Source organism: Podarcis melisellensis (assembly GCF_964234715.1).
Source record: "Podarcis melisellensis genome assembly, chromosome: 3".
NCBI lineage: Eukaryota > Metazoa > Chordata > Lepidosauria > Squamata > Lacertidae > Podarcis > Podarcis melisellensis.
In genome coordinates, this window is record NC_138530.1 from 40,382,475 (window position 1) to 40,403,595 (window position 21,121).

The following is a 21,121-nucleotide window of genomic DNA, read 5'->3' on the forward strand; positions in this document are numbered from 1 at the left end:
TGACTAGCCCAAGGTCACCCAGCAGCTGCATGTGGAGGAGCGGAGACGCGAACCCGGTTCCCCAGATTACGAGACTACCGCTCTTAACCACTACACCACACTGGCAAGAGCTACAGACATGTCCCTGCATCCTCTACAGAATCCTGGTGAGTATAGGAAGGAAAGAACGTGAGTATGAGGAGTTCCCTTTCTGCGCAACAGCTGAAACATCGTAACGAGTTGCAGTGCCTACTTTTAAAAGCACTTAAATGTCCTATTGCAAGTACCGTATTTTTCACTCTATAAGACGCACCCAACCATAAAGACGCACCTCGTTTTTAGAGAGGAAAACAAGAAACAAGAAAGCAACACAAAGCCTCTTGAGTGAAGAGGCAGGAGCACTCCGGCTGCACTCAAGAGGCTTTGCGTGGCTATCCCCGAAGCCAGAAGAGCAAGAGGAATCACTGCGCACCGATCCCTCTCACTGTTCTGGCTTCTGGGATAGCTGTGTAGCCTGCATTCGCTCTATAAGATGCACACACATTTCCCCTTACTTTTTAGGAGGGAAAAAGTGCGTCTTATAGAGCGAAAAATACGGTAATTCATACCCAATGTCCGTGGTACCCCGAGGCTGGTTCCTTTAGGCTCCAGGATTGGGAACAAATAGGACAGACCCTGCACTCAGAGCCCAAAGCCCGAGTGTGAGTCCTGCAGGTTTGGCATTTCTGCCGAGATGCCATTCAGCATTTGGCTCAAATTCAGCGTTCTGCTGTCTTTCAGCATTCTGCTGTTATTCAGTGTTTTGTTCCCATAGAAAGAAAGGCTTTGCTTTCGGTTGTTAGGCCACCATCCGCAGAAGTTCAGCCTGTCCTTTCTCTTATCAAGAGATAATCTTATTTCTCTTACCATCTGTTCTTTCCGCCCTGCCAAGGTTGTTGGTGACAACGCCCCTGAACCTGGGTTTTAAGAAGCCAGCGTCTGAGAAGTCAGTTTCTGAAGTTTCTCAGGTTTCTCAGCAATCCCCTCTCTTATCTCAGCCCAATCTTTCCTGTGATACCTCATTTCACCCCTCAAGTCTGCCTCACTTAGCAGGCATAGCAGTGCCTCCTGAGTCGGTAAAGGCTCAGAAGGCAAACATCTCTGCTGTCCGGCAAATGGTTAAGGAGGCAAAAGCATCTTCTCACCTAACTGTGGAAGAGCTTGCTGACCTAAATATGCTGAGTCCAGTTACATGGGCACCGGATGGTCAGGGCCAACAGGTTCACACACTTCCATGCATCACTACTGGGAAAACCATAGCTTTAACTATATGGACCTTTGTTGGAAAGGTGATGTCTCTACTTTTTAAGATGCTGTTTAGGTTTGTCATTGCCCCCTATATGTTTAGCATAGTCTTTATGGGACTGAATTGTGAATTAGTTCATGTCTGGCATTGGCTATCAGATAGGTAAAGGTAAAGGGGCCCCTGACCATTAGTTCCAGTTGTAGCCGATTCTGGGGTTGTGGCACTCATCTCGCTTTATTCGCCAAGGGAGCTGGCGTACAGCTTCCGGGTGATGTGGCCAGCATGACTAAGCCGCTTCTGGTGAACCAGAGCAGAGCACGGAAACACCGTTTACCTTCCTGCCAGTGCCGTACCTATTTATCTACTTGCACTTTGACATGCTTTCGAACTGCTAGGTTGGCAGGAGCAAGGACCGAGCAACGGGAGCTCACCCTGTTGCGGGGATTTGAACCGCCGACCTTCTGAACAGCAAGTCCTAGGCTCTGTGGTTTAACCTACAGTGCCACCCGAACCCACAGCGCCACCCGATCAGCTAGGTGGTCTTAGGCTAACCATTTTCTTTCATCTTGAGGCTTTAGCTTTTCATTTTCTATTGATACATGATTATCGTTGTTCATGGTCTTGGGTATGAACATGAAGGCGCGTGAAATAGCGTTACTGAAATTGAGATGGGAGATGGGAGGGTTTTTTTTGAAAGGCACAGCATTTTTAAAAAAGAAGATAAGAAGTTGAGATGGTTCAGACTCTGCAGGATAACTGTTGAACTGGACTATGCTGACTCATTCAGATCTTATTAATTTGTATGTCTGAATATAGGAGTAGCTTTTTTATTTTGTTTTTTGTCCCCGTCCCCCTCCAGCAGCCAATAAATATATTCATGTCTAGAGACAATAAAATAAAAATTGATTATTTTGGCTGGTAACAGCAGGTGTAGATATACAGAGGGCAGAAAACAGTGAACAGCACAATACATGGCTCCTGAACAGGTAATACTTTTAATATTTGATCCATGTGTATGCATTGACACTTTTCTCCCAGAGCAGTTGTTATTTTGTTCTATGTACACATGTACGTACTCATAGCGATTTGCAGTATTGTGTGATACCAGGTCAAATTCTCTACATAGTAGACAGGTGTGACTGTTGGTCTGATCACACACCAGAAACCTTAACCCAAACATCACTGGATTTTTGTGTTTCTCTAAATCATTACAAAAACTGCAATGAACTCCCAGGATGTTCTCCAGACACTTTCTGGTGAAGTGGGTCACACCATGTGTAGTAATGTCGCCCCCAACCTCTTGCCCCTCCCTTCTCCTGTCTCTGCTCTCCGGCCAGACTAGGACGCCCAGGGCAAGGTTGACAGACGTATTACTTTTTTCAAAACAGAACAAACACGACCCGGTAGGGTTGCCACCACTCCCTCTTGTCCAGGGGACCCAGAATCACAACCCAGGGAGAAGGCTGCGACCCGTTTAGCCTGGCTGTCCCCCTACTCCACAAGCTGCATCCACAGACTTGCAGGCAGAAGTTCTACGGTAGAGCGTAACCAAGCGTAAGGCTAGGACTTAGCTATTCCCTCCGGAAAGGCACACAAACTAAAACAGTTTCATTCTTAAAAGTTTTATTTTAAAATAACATAAGAAACATGCTAGAATAGCAGGCACCTCTTTTGAACGTTACAGATAAGAAAATAACAAAGGTACATAGTGTAGCTAACTCTACATACTCACAAGCTCTAACACAAGATAGGATAGTTGAAGTCCTTTAGGAATCTGCAAGTTGAAGCCTTTTGAAGATCTCCATTTCAAAAGACGAAACGACGGCTATTAGGTTGGAACAATACAGCCGGCATCTTTGCAGATTGCAGAGCAATGGCAGAGAGCAAATCTCAAAACAATTCCCTGATCTTTTATTCACAATTCGCACTTAGCGTTATAACTTTCAAGCCAATCATAAGACTCAAATTATTTTTAAATGCGCCAATGACCGGCTTGCTAGTCAATCAATTTACCTCTTGACAGCTGGGCCAATTTGGAATTCAAACTTTAAATCAAAGGGCTTCCTCCCTTCCGTGGAAATTAGCCAGACACACATTCCCAAGCAATTCAAGGACAGATAGCATCATTGGGGGGGATGTTTACACCATCGAACTCAGGTGTTAGTTCTTTCATTAAATCAAAGCTTCCTTGGTTCTAATAAAACTTTCAGCTGAGGAGCCAGCTAGTCTAGGGTTTAAAGAGACACAACTTCTTTCCCAGGGTCCTTGTGGCTGATGGAGTTCCCATAAGGCTTTACTCCTTTCACTTGACCAAAGAATGATTTCTAAATAATACTAACTTTACTACACCATGTATTGGCTTTAAAAAATGGATGATACCATTCATCCTTCCTCGAAGGGCCTCATTTAGGGCACAGCAATTTCTCCTCCATCATCCCCAACACACACACACACACACACACACACTTTATTATCGCACCAAACCCTGTAAGTTAGGTTAGACTGAGAGGGAGTGACCTTCTCAAAGCCATTCTGTTAGCTTAATGACTGAGTGGGGATTTGAAGCACTCATTTGGGAAAGAACCAATTACCTTGACCCTGTCGTCAGTTTTCAGAATAAAATGCCAAAATGTTTGAACTCTGGATTCAAACTGAATAAAGGAAAATCCAAATTATTAACGAAAAATTTACGTAATTCGGAACAAGAGGAACTGGAAAATACAACAGGTTTAAAGGGAGCCAATAACGTAAATTATTTGGGGGTTTGGATCACCAATAAGAATATAAACTTATATAAGGATAATTACAAGAAGAAGTGGAAGGAAATAAAAAAAAGAATTAGAGACTTGGGGAAAATTGAATTTGTCCCTGTGGGGGAGAATATCCACAGTTAAAATGATGGTTTTGCCAAAGATGATTTTTATGTTCCAAACAATACCTATAATTAGAGGCGTAAAGTGTTTTAAGGAATGGCAGAAAGACCTTGCCAAGTTTATTTGGCAAGGGGAAAAACCACGCATAAAATTTAAGCTACTAAAGAGTTGAAGGAAAAAGGAGGCTTTGCGGTCCCTGACCTTAAACTGTACTTTGAGGCAGCGAGCTGGACATGGATTAAGGACTGGATATTAATTAAAAATATGGAAGTCCTAGATCTGGAGGGATGGGATATTGTGTATGGGTGGCATGGCTACATAGGCTATGACAAGGTTAAATCCCACAAAGGATTTTTAAATAATATTGTGAGAAGGGCATTATATGAAGTATGGGAGAGGAGTAAAAAATCAGTAGTAACCAAAACACCATGGTGGCTGTCACCGATGGAATCTATGTCAGTTCATAGATTAAATATGAACAGCAATTGGTTAACATACAAGGATTTAGTAGAGGAAATAAGTAGTGATCCGAAAATAAAGGACCTAAGAGAATTAAAACAGAAGGGAATAACCTGGCTGGAGTACTATCAACTAAAAGCCGCCCTTGAAAAGGATAAAAGAACCAAAGGATTTGACAAAAAAATATCCTATCTGGAGAAGCATACAGTGGTACCCCGCAAGACGAACGCCTCGCGAGACGAAAAACTCGCAAAACGAAAGGTTTTTTCGTTTTCGAGTTGCCTCGCAAGACGAATTTCCCTATGGGCTTGCTTCGCAAAACGAAGCTTGCCCAGGGGACAGCGGGTCTTCTCTTTTGAAGCAAGGGGCAGCGGGGAGAAGCGATCTTCTCCCCGCAGCCCCAGGTCCGGGGACAGCGGGAAGCGCTTCGCGCTGCCCCCGGACCTCTTTTGAAGCAAGGGTTTGCGGGGAAAAGCGATCTCCCCGCAGCCCCTTGCTTCAAAAGAGGTCCGGGGGCAGCGGGAAGCGCAGCGCTTCTTCCCTGCTGCCCCCGGACCTCTTTTGAAGCAAGGGGCTGCGGGGAGATCGCTTCTCCCGGTGCTCCGAAGCCGGGCGGGGGGGAGGGAACACCTGCCCCCACCGCCCGGCTTCGGAACGCTGCTCCGAAGCGGGGCGGGGGGGCGGGAACACCTGCCCCAGCCGCCCCGCTTCGGAACGCTGCTCCGAAGCGGGGCGGGGGGCGGGAACACCTGCCCCAGCCGCCCCGCTTCGGAACGCTGCTCCGAAGCGGGGCGGGGGGGCGGGAACACCTGCCCCAGCCGCCCCGCTTCGGAACGCTGCTCCGAAGCGGGGCGGGGGGGCGGGAACCTCGCACCCCGCCACCGGGCATCGGAACGAGGTCCTGGACCTCTTCTGAAGGCAGGCGGGGGCAAAAGTCTTTGCTCCCCCCGCCTGCCTTCCCGGGACAGCGGAGACTTCTCCGCTGCCCCGGGCGATCTTAAAATGCTGGCGGGCGGGAGCGAAGCGTTCGCTGCCGACCCCCAGCATTTTAAAATCTCCTCGGGGCAGCGGAGACTTCGCTCCCGCTCGCCAGCATTTTAAAATCGCCCCGGGACAGCAGGGGCTTTTAAAATGCTGGCGGTCGGCAGCAAAGCCCTCCTGTCCCCGGAGCTTGCGGGGCGGGAGGTGGGAAGAAGGGCTTTTCTTCCCACCGCCAGCCTTCAGAACAGTCTTCTGAAGGCTGGCAATGGGAAGAAAAGCCCTTGTCCCCCCCCCCCCAGCCTTCAGAAGAGGTCGGGGGACAGACTGTCCCCGGACCTGGTCTGAAGGCGGTTTCCCTAGGAACGCATTAATTGATTTTCAATGCATTCCTATGGGAAACCGTGCATCGCAAGACGAAAAAACCGCAAGACGAAGAGACTTGCGGAACGAATTAATTTCGTCTTGCGAGGCACCACTGTATTTTATATAATAATCAAAAGACCCTTTCAAAAATGTACAAACTACTTTTGAATTGGCAAAGAAAGGAGGAGGATATCAAAGAAATTACAGTAAAATGGGAGAGGGACCAGGGACATACGATCAAACCCAATATTTGGAATGAATTATGGACTAAAACTATAAAATTCGCAGCTTGTTTCCTTATAAGGGAAAATCTTATGAAAATGTACTATAGGTGGTACCTAACCCCTGTAAAACTTGCAAAAATAAATCAATCAAACAAGTGCTTGTGATGTAAGGAACAGATAGGAACATACTACCATATGTGGTGGTCCTGTCTAGAGATACAAAGATTTTGGAACATGATTTATGAAGAGATAAAGAGATTGATAAAAACTACATTTAGCAAGAAACTGGAAGAATTTTTACTAGGAATGGTTTCAGATAATATTCGCAAAAATAAAACCAGGCTATTTATGTATGCAACGTCAGCAGCAAGGGTTATAGTGGCAAAACACTGGAAAGATAAAAATACACCCACTAAAGAGGAATGGGTAGTCAAATTGTGCGAGTACTTGGAGCTCACAAAGCTGACAGGTGCAATAAGAGATAAACCTAAAAAATTGGTGAAAGAAGAATGGGAATGTTTAAATAATTATTTAGGGGACAAGGGCCCAACAAGAAAGACCTGGTTATGTTTAGAATGATACCGCATGGAGAAATGCTCCCTGATAATGCCAATCAGTTGCATTGATTTCAATGGGTCTTATTCCTATGTAAGTGTACATTAGGATTGCAGCCATAGATTACTGTTCATCACCATTTATTAGAATAATCAGAAGGAATGTTCAGACATCATGCTGAGTCAGGCTTGCTGGCTTATTGTTCAGGCTTGTTGATGCCTGGTACCTGATTGCTCCTCTTTTGCTGTGCCCCTGGGACAAGTGGGACAAACACAGCTGATAGACACCATTAAGCTTGGAGGGCTTAATGCTTGGAGGGCTTAATGCATTAAGCTTTCCAGGGCTCCAGAAAGAGGTTGCTTGAAGCTAGAGCTCAGTTGGAATATCTGAATCTATCCCCTAGCACTGGGAATCTCTGAATTACCCTCTCTTCCCAACATGCCACAAGGGTAGAGGGAATGTCAGTGCCTTTCAAGGGAAAAGAACTCAAGAAAATGTGAGCAGGCTTCAGCAGCATAGGCAGGGCCTCATCTCAGAAGGCACCCCACCCCTGCTGAATGTGATGCAGACTCTGAAAGAGCTAGATTTAATCTTGGGTACTTGTTGTACTCAAACCTAGGATTATGGTTTCTTAATCCCTTAAAAAGCTTCATTTGTTAATCCCTAAAAAGCCTTGTTAGGTAAGCCGCCAACCAACGCCGGATTTAAAAGTATGATAAATGATAATGTTGCTTTATCACATAAGCCATAATGCTTGCACCTGCAAGACAACCTCAGACAGCCCAGATTTGCTTACACTAGTAGTTAGAACAGCTTGTGGATAGGATGCTCATAAACAGGACAGCAGGTAAAGAACTTGCTTACACCTGTAACTGGGACAACTAGTTCCAGTTACAGATAGGTAGCCGTGTTGGTCTGCCATAGTCAAAACAAAAAAAATTCCTTCCAGTAGCACCTTAAAGACCAACTAAGTTAGTTCTTGGTATGAGCTTTCATGTGCATGCACACTTCTTCAGATACACCCATTCCCACCACCCTTCTGAGTAATACCCCGCCCCACCTTCTCACTATATAGAAGGGTCTGGAAACTTCTGTTTCAGTGTATCTGAAGAAGTGTGCATGCACACGAAAGCTCGTACCAAGAACTAACTTAGTTGGTCTTTAAGGTGCTACTGGAAGGAATTTTTTTTGTTGGGACAACTAGTGGTCAGGATGTGGCTCAGTTGCTTTCGCTGGTGAAACAAGACTATTGAGGGGTCCTTTCAAGGGGTTCAGCTTCTTAAGGAAGACTAGACCTTCGGAGAGAGCGTACCTTTGAAGGCTCAAACCACTCGGGTGTGTGAGAATGTGAACCCAAGATCTCTGTTTAGATAGAGTTTAATACCATGAGCCATTTGTTTTAGTCATTTGTTTTGGAATGCAGGGGCAACAGGGGCAAAAGGTGATCTGGTAATTAAGGTTTCAGACATGTGCTTTACATATTTGTATGTGTTTGCTTGGTACATCTATGAATATCTTATATATATATATATATATATATGCAGGTTTTGGTGTCCTCGGGTGTCTTCCCGTGTAAAAGTTGGGGTGTCTAGGCGACGTTTCGACGAGTTTGACACCCCAACTTTTACACGGGAAGACACCCGAGGACACCAAAACCTGCATTCCTGTACCCGTGAAAATCTACGAAAGCATATATATATATATATATATATATATGCTTTCGTAGATTTTCACGGGTACAGGAATGCAGGTTTTGGTGTCCTCGGGTGTCTTCCCGTGTAAAAGTTGGGGTGTCTAGGTGACGTTTCGACGAGGTCTCACTCGTCATCTTCAGGCTGGTGCTTTCGGCTTCTTGTTACTGGAACAGAGCAGGATCTCAGTGTTTGAGTTCCTATAAATACTGTTGAGGGGGTGTGGTGTATAGCCTCCAATGTTCTGGGCAGAGAGGAAGTTCCCAGGCTAGTGTGCCTTTTCTTCTTTTGTTCCTTAATTACTTGAGGGATATCTTGAGTGATTTCTTGAGTGATATCCTGAGTACCACTTAGGTGGGTCATTAGGTGTGGATTAGTTGCTAAAGTCTTTGTGTCTTGACCTCTTGAACTTTGTGAAGAGTTTTTCTGAGAAGATGGCTGTACTGCACTTAGTTGTGCTCTGGCTTGGCTTCGTGTATAGGGGCGAGCTGTGGTTTTGTGGCCTGTGTCAGCCAGATCTGTGTAGGGATTGCAGGGGGGTGCAGCATCCGGAGGTGCCACCATGGTTTGGCTACTGGATGGTGTCTGTAATTTATCTGTGGAGAGGGTCTGGGTTTGGGTCTGGTGTGGTTGATTGGTGATGGCGTTCTGTGTGCCTCTGGATCTGGTGTCAGTTTTTGTGGGGAGGGCTAATTTCCAGATGTCTGGCAAGCGGGATGTGTCGTCACGCTTGTTCATGTTGTGAGGGTGTTTCTCTATCTCGATGGCTTCCATGATTATTCTCTCCACAGATAAATTACAGACACCATCCAGTAGCCAAACCATGGTGGCACCTCCGGATGCTGCACCCCCCTGCAATCCCTACACAGATCTGGCTGACACAGGCCACAAAACCACAGCTCGCCCCTATACACGAAGCCAAGCCAGAGCACAACTAAGTGCAGTACAGCCATCTTCTCAGAAAAACTCTTCACAAAGTTCAAGAGGTCAAGACACAAAGACTTTAGCAACTAATCCACACCTAATGACCCACCTAAGTGGTACTCAGGATATCACTCAAGAAATCACTCAAGATATCCCTCAAGTAATTAAGGAACAAAAGAAGAAAAGGCACACTAGCCTGGGAACTTCCTCTCTGCCCAGAACATTGGAGGCTATACACCACACCCCCTCAACAGTATTTATAGGAACTCAAACACTGAGATCCTGCTCTGTTCCAGTAACAAGAAGCCGAAAGCACCAGCCTGAAGATGACGAGTGAGACCTCGTCGAAACGTCGCCTAGACACCCCAACTTTTACACGGGAAGACACCCGAGGACACCAAAACCTGCATATATATATATATATATATATATATATATATATATATATATGATCTTAGAATTCGTATAACAGTTGACATGTAAATGCATAGGAACATAGATCAAATAAGGAATAAGAGGGGTGGGCATCGAAATCAGAGTAATGGGAGATGTAAACAAGGGTGGGAATGTTAGTAGGGTAATTAGCCGGTCGTGATAGGCTGTATCCTAGCCAATGCTAGGGAACCTGAGCTTCGGGTATAGGGAATATAAGATTATGCTTTGTCAATTTTGGGTGTGCCTACTCTGGACACCCACTCTTGCGAGAAACTTTTTGCTGCTGCACCAATTTTGTTCAGGTTTTATTTTGAGGGTCTCAAGACCCACTTTCTAACAAAAGGTGGTGTCAGGGAACTGACATCAGAGCGAGAGGCGGAGGCAGGGCTCCAGAGCGATGCCGGAGAGGGGACCAGCAGGGGGGAAGGAATTCAGCGTAACACCAGTAGAGAAGAGAGGGAGATGGAGGAATTGGAGACAGGGCTCCAAGACCCTTCACCCGAAACTAGTGGAGAGAGCACTGGCACGCCCCTGCCTTCCCCTTACTTGCACAGCCGAGTTCCGTGCAGGGAACATAGGAAGAGACTTGGCGTCTTCCAGCTCCAGCTTTTATGCTGGAAGAGGTTCAAGAAACGCCCACTGACGGATTCTGCAAGTGACTAACAGGTCACGGAGGGCGAGCTGTGAGCCTAAGCATGGTTGGGCAAGCAATCTAACTAAACCGAAGGCAATTTACGCACAAGTAACCCCCTTACAACCATTACAGGTGGCTAGCAATGTGTCTTGTTAGGGAGCAATAAACCATCATCCCAGTTTTGGCTTAACAGGAGTGGGAGCTTAATTGTTCTTTGCTAGATAAGAGAAGGGAACAAAGCAGATCCAGGCTGATTGGACAGAGGCAGCCAAAGGAGGAGCAAGGGGGTTGGGCTGAGGAAATATAAGTGCTGGCCATCAGGGCTGGAGTGGGCAGAGCTTTGGTAACCCTATACCACTGTGTCTATCATTTATTTGTCTGACAAATAAATTATTAATTTAATTTCTCTATTGCTGCGTTGAATATTTCATTCCAGCTAAGCGTTAACCACAAGCAGGGTGCTACAAAAGCACCCTGCCCAGCCCCTCAAATATTTTGTAATTTACATATCCAGAAAATGGGGCTGTTCCAAGTCAGAAGCAAATGAGGACAGAGTTTGCAAACTCTCAGAGGTCAATGAGAGTGTAGTGTGTGAGTGTTTTGAGAGTACAGTGCTTGTCATTCAGAATTACTTCCTCTTCTGCTATATACCTTTATTGTACAACTTCTGGTCATACAGAAGCAAATCTGCCTTTTAAAAGGGGTTGTGACAAGACTGAGGCAGCCAAGGAGATGGCCGAGAAAAAGACAAGTCTTGTGGAAATAATAGAGCACCTTTTTGCTACGCTTCAAGGGGAGGAGAATGAGGAGCTGCTCTTTACTTACAGAGGAGTGCTGTATCCAAAACTTGTTTGTAGTCCTGGGACTTTTGAAGCATTGGAAACCATGGAAGCTAGGAAGGATGATAAGTTGATTGTTGCTTATCCAAAATGCGGTGAGTATCCATCTTTTAATGGCATTAAAGGGGAATGGATTTGGTTACCAACTGATATCTGATCACATACGATTTGTGTTTATTTCCCCCATGTAATCTGGATTTACAGATTCCATGTTTTGTTGTGCTTTTCATAAATGGTAAATGGGGATTTTGTATGCAAAACCTGCAAACCTGAGCAGCTGACTCCACAGCGAATAATAAGCTGTCATGTGGAAGTGCCTTCTGTTAAAGTTTGAACAAGGAAGCCAGTGTTTATTTGCTACGTCAAATGAACTGAAATGGGACCCAGGCGAATACATTTTGGGGTGCCTGGATTCACCCCTCACTTAGTGGCTGAGCACCCCACAACAGCCATGAGAAGCAATTCAAGGCCCTCTTTTATGTGGAGAGGAGATGTGTGCCTCATAAGTCCTTGGTTACAACCCATCCTCCATGTTATTCAGTGAGGCCTCTGAAATTGTACCTTTTTGTACTTTGTTCACTTTCCTTCTACCTTGTGCCACCTTCTCTGCCATTTTAATCCACTCCTCTGTGACTCTTGTTCCCACCTAATGTCAACTTGCCTGAAAACAAACATGATTTATGGGAAAGGATCCTCACCCTCAGAATCTAATGTAAGTGGCAACTGCTCTTTGTTGCCCCTTTGTTGGATGAAATGTGAAGAAACTCCCTGGATTCTCCCACAATGAAGTTTTTACTCCAAAAGAAAACGTTTTGGGTTTGTGTTTTTTTTTTCATTTTCAAAGCCTTGACTCTGTACAGTTCTTTTTAAAAAGCTGGGCTGGCCAAGGTGGGGAAGGAACTTTCTCACAAAAGAAGAGAGAATAAAAGTCTGCAGTCTCCAAGGCTTGCGTGGTGGCAACAGCTTTGTTGTGACTTACCTGGTGTGGTCTTATGACCCACCTGCAGGTCCCAATGCACTGGTAGAAGACCTATGATTTAAGTTGACTGCTGTATATGAACATGACTGCATTTGGTTGTGCAGCTTATGCTCTTGTGATTCATATATGTCTCATTTGCTTTTATGTTGCAGGTACTAACTGGGTGCTCCAAATGGTAAATGACATGATAGTTGCAATCCCAAATTACAAGGACTTGTCACCATCAGAAAACATACAAATGCTTGAATTTGGATTGCCCACAAAAGCTCAGGTTGGCATGATTTCCAAGTTTGTCTAGCAAATGATCAGAACTGAAATGTTGTCAAAGTGGTGTCTGCTCTTCGCTATAAACACCCCCTGTTCACTCAGAGAGATATTTACAGTTCTTTATTTACATATGCACAAACAGCAACAGTTCTGAATCATGCTTCTGCATCTGAGGAGTCAGATTTGGGGACTGGCTTCTTTCAGCTCCTACTCCAACACAGCATAAGTGGGAATCTTGCGAGAGGTCTTGGATCCCTGTGTTTTAACTCTCTTTTGGCATGTGCCAAGGCACCGCTTCCCCTTCTGTTCCTGAACTCCCTGGTTGGTGGCAGGGAGAGCATCATAGAGCTCATAGAACATCGTAGAGCCCTGTCACCACTTGACTGCTCTCCGCCTCCGCCTCCTCTGCTTCTTTTGTCATTTCCCTGTACAGTGCTACTTCGGGTTAAGAACTTAATTCGCTCTGGAGGTCTGTTCTTAACCTGAAACTGTTCTTAACCTGAAGCACCACTTTAGCTAACGGGGCTTCCTGCTGCCGCCACGCTCCTGGAGCACGATTTCTGTTCTCATCCTGAAGCAAAGTTCTTAACCCAAGGTAATATTTCTGGGTTAGCGGAGTCTGTAACCCGAAGCATATGTAACCTGAAGCACATTTCTCCAACACACAAACAAAACTCTGAAGGAAAAACTGTACTTGCCACATTCTGTAATACAGTTTTGTTAATGTCTTCTTTTATATTTACATCAACAACTTTCATTTTTTTAAATAATATTTTTATTAATTTTCCATTTTTACAATCCAATAAAAGCCACAATAATACATTTCCAAATTATGATAAAAAAAAAGAAAACCAGTTATCCAATGCCAACTTACATATTTTTGGGTGACGTCCCATGTTCTGAAGTTCAGGGAAGGATGATCTAATGTCGTGCTGCAATTCTTAGCTAGTCCAAATAAAACATTTCCGATATTAATCCTTCATTTGTTTTGACAGCTACTGGTCCTGCGACTTTCGTTCGTATTCAAATAATTCATCCATTAATTTAGCAAGAGGGTTAATTCTGTGCAGTTATGTGTTAAATATTTTTAATTTTCTTATTTGTTCTTCCTGTTGTAATCCAAAGTCCTCAGCAACATTCTTCACTTTTGGTTTCTGCACACAAGCGCAATTCTCAATGCATCACACCCAAGATAAAGAGAAGTCTGGCATTCTACCATTGACCCCAGGCAGATATCCAAAGTTATCTTCTGTGATCTCATTCCAGCTACTAACAAGCTGACACCTCACCAAAACCATAATCCACCCAGTGGCCCTGAGTGAGAACTGCAGTTAATCTTAATACATAACATAAAATATATTGAGAGAAAATAATGGAGGCTCACCTCACCCAACATGTTGTTGTTGTTTAGTCGTTTAGTCGGGTCCGACTCTTCGTGACCCCATGGACCAGAGCACGCCAGGCACTTCTGTCTTCCACTGCCTCCCGCAGTTTGGTCAGACTCATGTTTGTAGCTTCGAAGACACTATCCAACCATCTCGTCCTCTGTCGTCCCCGTCTCCTTGTGCCCTCCATCTTTCCCAACATCAGGGTCTTTTCAAGGGAGTCTTCTCTTCTCATGAGGTGGCCAAAGTATTGGAGCCTCAGCTTCACGATCTGTCCTTCCAGTGAGCACTCAGGGCTGATTTCCTTCAGAATGGATAGGTTTGATCTTCTTGCAGTCCATGGGACTCTCAAGAGTCTCCTCCAGCACCATAATTTAAAAGCATCAATTCTTCGGCAATCAGCCTTCTTTATGATCCAGCTTTCACTTCCATACATCACTACTGGGAAAACCATAGCTTTTACTATACGGACCTTTGTTGGCAAGGTGATGTCTCTACTTTTTAAGATGCTGTCACCCAACATACCGATCCAATTATGACTAAAGTCCTTCTCCACATCGAAACCTTGGCACTCAGTGGCTGATCCAATTAGCAGGTTATCTTACCTCCTCTAGTTCAGAGCATGCCTGTTAATTAAGTCCAAATTTCATCTTTAAAAACAGAGTACCTCTGCTCATGGTGACCGCTTTTGAGAGTTCCTGATATACGCAGTGCAATGCACCCAACGTCCCCTGCCCCCCCCCATTCCTTTGGAACGGGCGGTAGGTATCAGATGATCTGTGGGTGAAGCTAGCCCCCCCTTTTTGCAAGGATAATTACTCCCATATTATCCTCAATTAGCCGCGCAGAAGGGCTCCGCTGGCATGGGCACAGCTGTTCACCATGGCAGTCAGTGCCGGAAGCTGATGTTAACAACTTTCAGACCCTCTCCACTTCAGTGATCATATGAACTTTATTAATAATTATTATTTGGATCCGAATCATGTCTTTAGGTTAGGTAAAGGGGGGAGGGAGAGAGGTGAATACTTAGAATCAAAGAATTGTACAACTTGAAGAGACCCAAATGGTCATGTACTCCAAACCTCTTTGTATAGTTTGTTGTTATTCTTCTGTCAATATGTAAATCAAAGGGGCCCCCCCATTATAAAGCTCAATAAAAAGAAGAGGAAAAACAACCCCTCTAGATCCTGAAACAACAACAAAGTTAACATTCCTCTAATTCTTATTCTAGGACATGGACAAGCAGCCTTCTCCACGTATTTTTTCTACACATTTTCATTATGATAATATTCCCAAATCTTTTTTTGAGAATAAGGTGAAGGTAAGTGACTAGCTTCACTACTATTATGATTGCCTAATACTCTAACAGCATTTAATCACAATACTGAGTACTTAATATAGGTATCTTAATTTGACAGCTCTTGTCATATTGTCAAAGCAAATTCTACATCAGTTGGCCCTAAATCCAGGCTAACAGAGCATTCCAACCCTCCCTCGGACTGGGCTGAAGATTTTGTCTGAGGACTGAGCAGAGTTGTTCCTCTGCGCGGCTCTCCTGGCTGGTTTGGATTGCTCTCTCCTGCTTTGGCTTAGTTACTCATGACTAAACCCATTGATTTCAATAGGACCTAGGTACAACTAAATCTGGACCCACTGCATTCTTTGCATAGCTGGAGGCAAAGGTGCTGCTTTATCGGTAATCTCTGTGTGAGGTAAGGGACCTTTGAAACTGTTCTCTTCACATGCGGGTCTGTCACAGTTCTGCTTCAGGCATAGGCAAACTCGTCCCTCCATATGTTTTGAGACTACAATTCACATCATCCCCGATGACTAGTCCTGTTAGCTATGGATGTTGGGAGTTGTAGTCCCAAAACATCTGGAGGGCTGAGTTTGCCTATGCCTGTTCTGTTTCATGAGCCAAACCATAGAATAATGTAGACAGTCTCCTTCCTCTGTCTTCTTCCTCAGAATTAGATACTCAGGTTTACCTGGGGGAAATTCCGAAGAGGGAACTATAAAGCAAAAGCCATCCCCCAAGTCTCTCCAAGGCAAAGTGTTATTGGAAGTGATATCTACTCTGCTAAACTTCCTGCCTTTTGTTGTGGCAGTCTGTTATATCCCAGAAACACAAGTCTCTCCCCACAACCAGGTTAAGCGAGATGGGCAAGAACAGACAACATTTTTAGGCACCAGCTTTTTCAGCATTTCAATTTAATTTTAATTAAATTGAATTTAATTTAATAAAATACTTTGCCAATTCCATAATAATATTATTAATAATAATTTATTACTTATACACTGCCCATTTGGCTGGGTTTCCCCAGACACTCGGGGCGGCTTCCAACATGAGATTAAAAATACAGTAAAGCTAAATGAGCGTCACTTGCAGGCTTACTGTATATAGATACTGTTGACTTGCAACTTGTCTGCATTTAACTTGCGCAATAACAGCTTTAACTGTTTGGCCAGCATGCAATGGCACAAATTAAACGCATGCTCGGCAAAGAGCTGTAAAGCACTTTCTGTGCTAAGTTTTCCTGTCACAGAAAGAGCTTTTAAGCTCTCAGCCTTTCTTACTGGGCTCTGGGAGGGTTTCGCATGGGCTCTGGAGGCTCCTGGGAAAAATTGTGGGAGCCCTGTGTGAGAGGCTCCCTTCCAGAGCAAGGCACGGAGCTTAAAAGCTCTGCCTTAGGTAGGGGCCAATGGCCTCCTTGATGTGTCAGCTCCAGAAAGCTGTTTGCACAGGGGAGATTCCAACAAAATCTAATCTCTCTTTCTTTCTTTTAAAATAGATGTTGGTAGTATTTCGAAACCCCAAAGATGCCGCTGTATCCTATTACCATTTTTACAACCAAAACCCTGTTCTTCCAGATGCCAGTTCTTGGGATGATTTTTTTCAAAAGTTCATGAGTGGCGAAGGTAGGTTAGAAGTTCTCACTTTCTGTATTTCTGAAACTTCCCACAAAGTATTTGTATAGAGCTTCTGTTCAGGTGAAAGGCAAACAAGTTTCAGATCACCAGGACTCTTGATTGCAGGGAAAAGCCCACAGTCGATATTTTTTTTGCTCAGACTTGCATCATCAGTAGTTGTCCTCCAGATGGTGGTAGATAGCCAGACTCATCACTGATGGGTGATATGAATTTAGGCATCTTTTCAACACCTGATGATTTGTGTACAGATTTTACATGTCATAAAATGGCTGGTGTTTATCAGTATTGGGTTAAACAGAATTAACAAAGTGTTGTATTCTCATTGTATGATATGTGCAGCTTTTGCTAGCAACTGATGTCATTTTTGTTTTTTATTTCCCCCCGGCTATGAAATATGCTGTTTGCATTTCATTTCAGTTTGTTGGAAATCCTACTTTGACCATGCTCTTGCTTGGGACAAACATATGGATGATGAAAATATCATGATCATCACATTTGAAGAGCTGAAAGAAGTGAGCATTCTTTGAAATTGAGATAATGATTCTGTTGTGCATTTATTTTCTTAGATGGCCTAATCAAGCTGTATGTGGAAATTAAGACAGGTGTATTGATGGTTGCTGAATTGGTAAAGGGAGAAGCATTGTTTTGCTTTTCTGTTTCTGCTCCCTTTCCCTCCCTCCTCATTGCCTTTGGTTTTCTTTTCCTGTAGTTAACCTGTAGTTAATAATTATTAGAAATGCATTCATTTTTCCTCATTCTTGTTATGGAATGAGGTCCTCATCGATATTTTTTAAATGGAGGCCTAAATACAGATCAGATTGTGTTTTAGGTGCCCCCCCTCTCTGTGTGTGTGTGTGTTTGTCCCCAGCTGCAACCTCTCCAACCTCCCATGCCAGATTTAGGCTGAAAAACTTTCTGCTGGCTCCAAAAGAAGGTTTTAAAAAACTAAATTGTCATGCTGGGCGGGGGAAGGGATGCTGCAATCTGATAATCCATCTATATGTTATTATTTTGCACTTCCCAGTTTCAAACAAGAAAAGAATGTTAGTTAAATGTTTATCCTTTTGTCCTGGTTATATAGTAGCTATTGCTTTTATTACACCACCCCCTTTTATCATAATTCATTGGAACAATCAAGGGCATAATGAACTTGCCACTTCTCTGGTCTTCACCGAAAGCCTGGTCCTCTGTGTCCTCCCCCCCCCTTGAGAGGGGGAGTTCTTACTTAGCATGCTGCTGTCCTTTCTGCTGTGCTTCTGCCAGTGTTATATTTTGACTTTTCTTCTGCAACAACTGTTTTCTTAAGAGCATGAGTAGTATGTGCATGTGTGCACGCGCGTGTGCATGCGCATTTGGTTTTTGTTTGTTAAGTAGGTTTGGATATTTCAAATAAAAGAAAAATTACAGTTCTGCAGTTCATTAAATACTAAGCATACCAATATGCCAGTCTGATTAAGTATTGTGGTGTAATCTCTCTGGGTGTACTCGTTCACAGGCTAACTAAGTTTATCAGAAGTAGTGTTCCAAACTTTTAATCATCTCTAACATTTCTGAGTTAAAAGGAATATACTGTAGATGATTAAACATGACACGGTGGAAATGGGGGGGGGGGAAATGGGGAGCAGAAATCTACCCAGCAGAAATCTGGGGGGGGGAAATGCTTTTCAAATCTAAGCTACAGAAGCAAATGAAAAGTTGTAAATGATGTGCCTTTGCTGAGACAATGTTTCTGTACTTTTCACGCTACACTTATTTTGCTAATATCAAATGCACCTTTTTAGAATAGCTAAAGCACTTGCACTTATGAATATATTGATTCAGATGTTTAGCCTGCCCCATTCTTGAATCTTAGGGCTGATTCTAACTTAGAAATCTACCTTAGTACCAAATATATTTATGAAGTCATAACTAACTTTATTGTTATTTTCCAGAATCTTTACGAAGGAGTAAAGCGAATAGCTGACTTTTATGAACTACCTCTGTCTGATGAAATGATTAAGTCTGTTGCAGAGAATTCTACCTTCCAAGCAATGCGGAGCAAATCTGAAGAAACACATGGTATACTTGCTCCTGTCATTTTCAGGAAAGGTAATATTGCTTTTATGCCACTAGTTTACACTGAATTCTCTTTCTTCCAGTAACACAGCGCCATCTAGGGGTGCCATTTATGGGAGGAGGGATCCTATTGAACTTGAAAGGTTCTAAGTGGACAAGCATAGGAGTGCACAGTGGATAGATAGAATTCAGTGGAGCTTATTTCCAAGTAGGCTGGTGCTCTAACTGTAAACCAATTAGCCACAGTATAAATAACTTCTCTGTGTAATTTAAACCACACTATTATTTACAATACTACCACATCATGTTTCTTTAACCAGAACCATTTTGACAGGGATAAGCTTCCAGTTTTGTTTTTGTTTTTCCATTGGTTTCAGACAACAGAATATTTCCACAGATCAAGGCAAGCTTCTCTACTCTTTCTCGTGTTTGCATTTTTCTTAATTGGTGTCAAACTCTTCCCCCCCCTCAAAAAAAAAAAGAATAGTTTTTTTAAAAACTGCTGCAAAGATAAGAGACATCCTCAGCAGGCGAGATGATTTGAGAGTTCTACAAAATTTACAATATACTGAAATTATAATTATGTTAAATTCTCTTATATAGCTACTATAAGAGTAGCCAGTGCATTACAAGGAAGTAAGAATGATATTTTAAAAATATTGCCTTAAAAACATGTCAGCCAGCATGCTAAGATAATATATTTTATGATGTTTGTGTGTGTGTGCTTCTTTTAATTCTCAAAAATCCCTTAGGCTTCTCTTGGGAGGAAAGCTGTGTTTGTTTAATAATAATACAGTTGTACCTCAAAAGTCAAACAGAAGTCCGTTCGACTTCTGAGACATCCGACTTCTAAAGCGCAGCTTCTATTTGGCTGCAGGAAGATTGTGCAGCCAATCAGAAGCCGTGGGAAGCCCTGTTGGACGTTTGACTTCCAAAAGAATGTTCAAAAACTGGAGCACTAACTTCCGGTTTTCGATCGTCCAGGAGCCAAAACATACAAGTTCTGGGGCATTTGAGAACCGAGGTACGACTGTAATAATGATGAGGATGATGATGATGATGATGATGATGTTAAAAGAAACAGATATATTTGAAAAAGAAAACCTTGCAACTGCATGCACATGCACACATATACCCCTCAAATGTTTCTGTCACTCACTCTTCACATCCCCAAACAGCCCATTCTGATGCATGCTAGTAATGCTCTTCCTTGCTTAATCCCAAGAAAGGGAGCATAGGGTTGCAGGATGAGAAGCATGACAGTACACCCTTCTGCTTTAACATTCCAAAACCATAAATCTCATCTGTGAACATCTATATAGGAAGAAATATATACAGTGGTACCTCGGGTTACTTAATACTTAATTCGTTCCAGAGGTCCGTTCTTAACCTAAAACTGTTCTTAACCTGAAGCAACACTTTAGCTAATGGGGCCTTCTGCTGCCGCCGCACCACTGGAGCAAGATTTCTGTTCTTATCCTGAAGCAAAGTTCTTAACCCAAGGTACTATTTCTGGGTTAGCAGAGTCTGTAACCTGAAGTGTATGTAACCCAAGGTATCACTGTATTGAGATTCATTTTTCATCGTTTCTTAATAGGTGCTGTGGGTGACTGGAAGACTTTGTTTACTGAAGCTCAGAGCCGGGAAATGGATGCAAAATTTGAAGAGTGCTTAGCAGGAACTAAACTGGGTGCAAAGCTAAAATATGACCAATATTGTAAATTTTAAACCTTTGGATTTGGAGGTTATTATCTGAAGCCTTTTGGTTAAGAATAAAATGATGTTTAAGTGCTAGATACATCTATGCACAGAAAATTTTAAGAAATGCTCTCAGTCTTTTTTGCTTTAAAATCATGTAATCAAATCCTTAACATACTAAATGGGAAGAGTATGAAGACCTGCTATGAAATATATTTGGGGCAATTTCCCCCCATAGAAAGCGCCCTACTGAGCCCCGCAAATATTATGTGTCAGGGGCTCAGGAGCAGAGGCACAGGAAAGGGAGGAAACGGAGAGCGAGGGGGAGGAATCCGAAGGAAACGTAAGCAATGACAGTGGTCCGAGGTCTCTGAGTCTTTCCAGCGAATCGGAAGACTCACAGAAAGGGGCTCCCAGGGTCAGAGCAAGGGGGACACCCCAGGAAGAAGGGGCCAGAGGGGACTCAGAGAGCAGCAGCTGGAAATCGGGACCAGCTTCCCCACCAAAGAGCAGTAGGGGGGAGGAGTCCCAGGTATCGGGATCTGGCTGCTCACTGCCAGCGGG

General features: G+C 43.6%; 1 protein-coding gene across 1 annotated transcript; it reads left to right on the forward strand.

Annotated features, from left to right (window-relative positions):
* The first annotated feature begins 10,868 nt into the window (after positions 1-10,868).
* Positions 10,869-20,684, forward strand: LOC309366650 (sulfotransferase 6B1-like). Its single transcript, XM_081905388.1, has 7 exons — positions 10,869-11,337; positions 12,374-12,492; positions 15,105-15,194; positions 16,666-16,792; positions 17,222-17,316; positions 18,736-18,892; positions 20,457-20,684. Exons 1-7 carry the CDS (start codon positions 11,136-11,138, stop codon positions 20,585-20,587), a joined length of 921 nt encoding a protein of 306 aa, XP_081761514.1. The 5' UTR covers positions 10,869-11,135; the 3' UTR covers positions 20,588-20,684.
* Positions 20,685-21,121: the final 437 nt, after the last annotated feature.